The sequence below is a fragment of the Dipteris shenzhenensis genome, chromosome 17 (genome assembly GCF_047967505.1).
Source record: "Dipteris shenzhenensis isolate YYH24624 ecotype China chromosome 17, Dip_SZ_1.0, whole genome shotgun sequence".
NCBI lineage: Eukaryota > Viridiplantae > Streptophyta > Polypodiopsida > Gleicheniales > Dipteridaceae > Dipteris > Dipteris shenzhenensis.
Window position 1 is genome coordinate 34,769,292 of NC_141612.1, and position 6,000 is coordinate 34,775,291.

The 6,000-nt window shown below is 37.0% G+C and overlaps 1 protein-coding gene across 2 annotated transcripts in view; it reads right to left on the bottom strand.

Annotated features, from left to right (window-relative positions):
• The window catches only part of LOC147892032 (NagB/RpiA/CoA transferase-like superfamily protein), a 49,246-nt gene extending 47,788 nt beyond the window's left edge, over window positions 1-1,458 (bottom strand). The window contains exons 1-2 of one of the 2 annotated variants that reach the window (XM_087388584.1): window positions 1,315-1,458; window positions 1,087-1,214 (exon numbers count right to left, since the gene is read on the bottom strand). In XM_087388584.1, coding sequence (XP_087244710.1) covers window positions 1,087-1,214; window positions 1,315-1,416 — 230 coding nt within the window. In that variant the 5' untranslated portion in view covers window positions 1,417-1,458. The remainder of the gene's footprint in view (window positions 1-1,086; window positions 1,215-1,314) is intronic. The other variant, XM_087388583.1, reaches the window with a different exon arrangement.
• Window positions 1,459-6,000: the final 4,542 nt, after the last annotated feature.

The following is a 6,000-nucleotide window of genomic DNA, read 5'->3' on the forward strand; positions in this document are numbered from 1 at the left end:
AGAGAGAGAGATGGGTGTGGACTACTATACATGCTGAAATGGAAACGAGAAACCAGAGTGTAGTAGTTCACGTAAAAATTAGAACTGAGCAATCATGGAAGGAGTGTCACGGCAAAACTGATGCATGTGCCTTGAGGAGGGCGTAAAGAAGAGGGATGAGGAGAGACACACTGTCGATGTAGGAAAGGCTTCAACTGACAGAAGCAACCCTGGCCTGAAGCGTGCCACAACAAGAATGAGGAAGGTCTTCACGGGTTAAATATTTGATGGTTCTGCTTAGGGAATTGAACATACAAGCGCTACAAAATTCTAAAACAGATAATCAAGGAAACTTTTTAGACGATCTTATTAACTTTCTTCTAAGGGTTGCTTTCTTCAACTGAAAGAAAGCAACCCTGGCCTGAAACAGATAATCAAGGAAACTTTTTAAACGATCTTATTAACTTTCTTCTAAGGGAAAATTCGTATTACGAGGACAGTTTGGATACACTTAAGAAATCAATAGCAAGGACTCTCCAAGGCCACATCTTGCACCGTCAGACGTAGAGGCATGTGCACCCTAAAGGTTTATTTTGAAAACAACTACCAACACTTCTGGTGGGGGTATTGACAACCGGTGACATCCTGATGTTATGTCCTGCTGTTCTGCATTCTGTATGCTAAATCAGGTTTAGATGTTCGTTCAGGAGAATGGTAAGCAATCGTGTGCACCCTAAAGGTTTATTTTGAAAACAACTACCAACACTTCTGGTGGGGGTATTGACAACCGGTGACATCCTGATGTTATATTCTGCTGTTCTGCATTGTGTATGCTAAATCAGGTTTAGATGTTCGTTCTAGAGAATGGTAAACAATCATGTGCACCCTAAAGGTTTATTTTGAAAACAAACTTCCTGATGATATGTTCTAGATGTTCGTTCCGGAGAATGATGAAAAAGCACGATACAAATCAGGTCCCTTTGAAATGACTTTTAGCTACACCATTGCAAACCAATGTGAGCAGACAAGATTACTCGTCAGCGCAGCAATAAACGGTTCAAGTAGTGTCTCATCTAAAACAGAATTTTGAAAAGAGCGTCAACTTACATGGGCACAGCCATAATTTCTCGAAGGGCGCCCATTTTGAACTTCTGGCCCATATAAGAGATAGCTGCACAAGATGCGGGACCTGTTCCAAGTCCCAAGAGCATCCCGTCCTTGACAAAGTAATCAACCTGGGACCCAAAACAGGATATAAAAGTAAGGTTATCAGAGAAGCAGTCAGAGCAGATAATGCAATAAAGAAAATGGTCAAAGTACTAAGCAAGACGTAACAGTTTGCTTAGCTGCGTCTTCCAATTTGCTGGCATGAACAAAGCAAGAGCGGAGGGGAAGCGCCATTGTGGAGTTGAGCATGCTAATTACGCCAGCCATCATCGATGGCTCTTCTCAACCTTGACAACCAAAAGTCTAAGCACCCACATACATGCTCCCACGACTTGATAAGATCCTTGCCACGTGTAACGCTTCCTATGCCTCCACGTCAGCCGCACGTCCTCAAGGTTTTTACACACTAGCTGCCCGCCATTGGGCACCCTCTCTTTCACACCAAATAGAATTTGAGGATTGCCGTCGGATGTGGCAGTTCACACCACCCGACAATCATCAGGTTGCTAATTTATGTCATCGACGAGTGATTGGTGTAAGGGTTGGAGGAGATGGAATGGGCCAATCATGTAGTGGTTGGAGGCATTGGCCATGAAGTGGACGGCCTTCATGGGCCGAACACAAATCTTTTGTGCTAGTGTCCCAGCCCGTCCCTCTTATTGGGCCAACTAGGACAGCAACCCTCCACACCACCTATTGAAAATTTTAAAGGTTATGATTGAAATTTTTATATCTATAACCCTTCATGTTGGAAATTTTTAAGGTTGCAATTGAAATTTTAAAGGTTTTAAGCAAAAAATAACTAAAATGCCTTAAAGTTAAGTTTTAAAACCCTCTAGTTTCCAATTTGAAGGTTAATTTCCAAAATTTGCCATTCACGTGACATTAAACCTCAATTTTTCATATACATTGATTATGTACCTTGAAAGGAATGATCTAGGGCTAATTATGTCAATGCGTGTGATGGACAGTTATCCTAGATAGATAGATAGATCTCATTTCTCGAACAACGTCCATGAAAAACTTTTTTCTCCAAAATTCAAAAACCTTGCAATCCACGGTTTTCAAACAATTTGCTCATTTTCCAGCAAGAATGTAGGTAGGATGACACAAAATTTGGACAATTTGTGACCTTCCCAAAACATGTATATCTAGTCAAAATATAAATTTTGCATTTGGTCTAACATTAACTTGCATTTTTCCATCAACAGTGTTCTCAAGTAAGCAAAATTATCATTTCTCAAGCAAAATATCTCACAAGAGAGATACACTAAGTTGTTTTCCCAATTCTTCTTTTTTTTTTTTTAAATTACCGCCGTACATGTGAAAATATTTTACTATAACTTTCTCTCTCTCTCAATAGACCTATCACTACCAAAGTATACCCACTTAACACATGGACCCACTTCATAAGGTAGTTGCTTGCATCGTCATCATCTTACCATGAGACATTGCTCCCATGAGTTTACATTTTGCTTTTGCCCCCGTATAAACATCAATTTTCCTGGTCACATCCTTGCCCATTTTAATTACTTTATGGAGGCTCACGTAATGCCATAGGGAAATTTAGCTTCCATTTGGTGTGCAAACATGAAGGACAAGCATCATGCTAACCTAACTTGGGAATGATTCAAGAAGCTTGTTTGTGATACCTTTATTATTGACATTTTAAGCAAGTGAGGTTGGTGGAATGGGATATGTTCATGATATGTTCGAAAACAAGGGGTCGAACTTCACATCCCTTTACTCTAAGATTTGTGATGAACTTGATGTGTTAGAGAAACCCAAAACCTTGATGAGAAAATTTGTGCAAGAATCGTAGCCCAGATCTTGTCTTTGAGTCATGGATACTACCTTGGACATGATTGAATTGGATGCTATTATAATGTATTGCAAGCCACATTCATCTTACCAATAAAGGCATTTATATTCATATGTCCCAAAGTTGTGAACTCTGGGTGATTAAGCACATATCTAGCAAGTGAGTTTGTATAAAAGCACCTATGTAATAAATCTCAATTATTTCAATATTTCCCTTTTAGGAATCTTAACCTCATTTTCAAATGCACCACTCACCTTGCTTTAGCTATGCATCATAGGTCTCAACGAAAATACACATGAATGAAGACTCCTTGTGTTCATCATGTTGATCCCACTTAGGTGATAGTCTATAATCACAAATTGTCTTTGATGAACTTTTCCATACAAAAAAAGCCAGAGGTTGTGAGCCCAATAGTTGCACTGCCATAGGCTACTTCAATAGAGTTGGTTGAGATTTGATGTGAGTCTTCGATATCATGAAAATATTAGGAAGCACAACGTTGACATACTTGGACTATGCACTCATTTGATTACAAGGATCAGAACATCAATTCATAGCTTTAATGTACAAGAAGACTTCCCATAGGTAAATCATGCTCAAGTTTTGAACATTGACAAGAAGTCGATTTGCTTCTATATAATTTATCCTTGATAAGAATTTATGAAAGTATCCCTATTGATAGTTGCCATACAATTTCATGTGATACATGTGTCATCATATATCAACTCATAAAGGAGTTCAGCACTTGACACCATGCAATTAATCCATCACCAAAGCATCCACCTTATCATGAGAGTCAAGCACAAGATGTTTTTAAGGTCTATTGCACACCATTACTCCCCTTTAGCGCCATGCTCACCCGGTGAGGAGAGAGAGAGAGAACTGGTGAGAACAAAGGCATTTGTACATGAAATCTATACATCAATATGTCTACCATATATATACATGTATCACTCATCATGACTACGTCCATATGGATGCATTGTATCTTCACAAAGGCATTTGTCCATTAAATCAATACATCTAGCTTTTACCATATCTATGCATGAACACTAATCCTTACTAGGTTTATATGGATGCAATGTATATTCACAAATAATATCACCAAGAGTATATACTGTGTGACTATGTTTTCCTCAACTAGGTGAGAGGTTTAACCATCTAGTTTTGATTTTTGTTCAACCTGTGGATGGTTGTCTCACTTAGCTTATTAGTTGTTCCTTCTAAAAGATTTGTTTCCTAATAGATTCTCTATTTTGTTCATGTGAACCGTTAGACTTAACTTGGCCTTATTTTATATTCATTGATCTTCACTTGCCTTTACCTTTGATAATATATTATTTAGTATAGGGGCAATACATTATTTAGACTAGGGGTGTTACATTATTTGCACTTCAATTGATAAGACAATAAATTTTTTTCTTGAGATGATGACGTGCACTTGCAACAATAAATTATTCACTTGAGATAATGCATTTGCACTTGAGACCCATTTAATTTGCTCAAGGCAATGGATTCTCAGTACTTGAAGAAAAAAAATAGAATTTTATACTTGTGGAAATCATTTGCCTTTGTTTGAGACCAAAAAATGGTTCTTCTTCTTGAGCCAATGTCTTGATTTATTGGAGGCTAGTATGCATTATTTGGGCTTGAGAATCGAGATAATCTCATGTTTTTACTTCAAAATGAAACAAAATAAGTTTCACTTGAGAAATTCATTTGTCTAATCATTCTCCATGCAATAAATTCATATTAATGTGAGGGATTTAGAATTTACTTTCTTTTATTTGAGACAAGGGCTTTAATAAATTATGTGTCGTGTCTCCACAACCACCTTTCTTGCAGATTAAAGTACCTATAAGCTTTACCTTGTCTACGCTTCAAAAATTCAAGACTAAAGTGAGATGATCACATCTTCAATGGGAATAAATATTTCAAAATATAATTTATATTTGTTGTAGAATTCACTTGGTACTTTACATGACTAATTGGGATTGCAATTAAGGCAATCACTCAAAGAAAGCACTCATCTGTACTTGAAATGATTGTGTATTTGGTTGGGACCAAAATGGATATATCGTCTCATGAAGTTTGGATTAGTCATAAATTCATAATATCAATTGTTTCTCATTGAGTTATCTTGTTCTTTGTAAACATAGATTAGGGATCATTATGTGTGGATGACTAATGATGGTTAACAAGCCTATTCTTTCCTCCATTAGAAAATACAATGAATTTGTGTCAGCAAATTGTTATGAGCTCTTGGACCTTGAGATATCCCATTGTCTTTTTCTTTGGCAACCTTGAAAAGTACAACTTTAACATGTCACTCATGGACTTAAGTACATGGGAAGAGTTGTAAATGAAGAAATGCATGACTAGAATAAAACCAAAATGTAGATATCAAATGTAAGTTTCTCAAGGAAAAGCTTGATAAACATGAACCTCTAGAAAACCTATGTTGGAACATATAAGCTATGCTTTGCACATTGTCCTAAGAGGACTTTAAAAGCCTCAAGTGACCTCACCCAATTTTATGCTAATCCAAAGTAGTGTATAATTAGCTATTTTATGTGTGCGCCTCTTCTTCACTTACGTGCACACTCACTTTTCTTCCGTAGTTGCCACTAGTTTTTGATATGGTGTTATTCTTTTGAAAGTTACTCTCATCCTCCTTATACTTGCTTGAGTTATATGTTCTTGTATTGCAAGCTTTGCTCTCATCCTCCTTATCATTGCTCGAGTTAAGATGTTTATTAATAGCAAACCTTGCTCCTATATTTGCTCAAGATATCTCTTAGTTTTGAGATGTTTAAATCGAGATACCCTTTTGTGAAGATTAGGTGCATTTTCAACTCACTAATGAGCTTTAGAGAGTCCTTTTCATATGGAAGGTCTTGAATAATAATACGCATCTTTTCTTTATCTTATTTTATGTTTGGTAGGCTGAAAGCGTGCTTTATATTTGGGATAAAGACATTGCTAATGATCAAGGACTCTGGCATGGCCATGCTTCAAGTAAGATTCTTAAG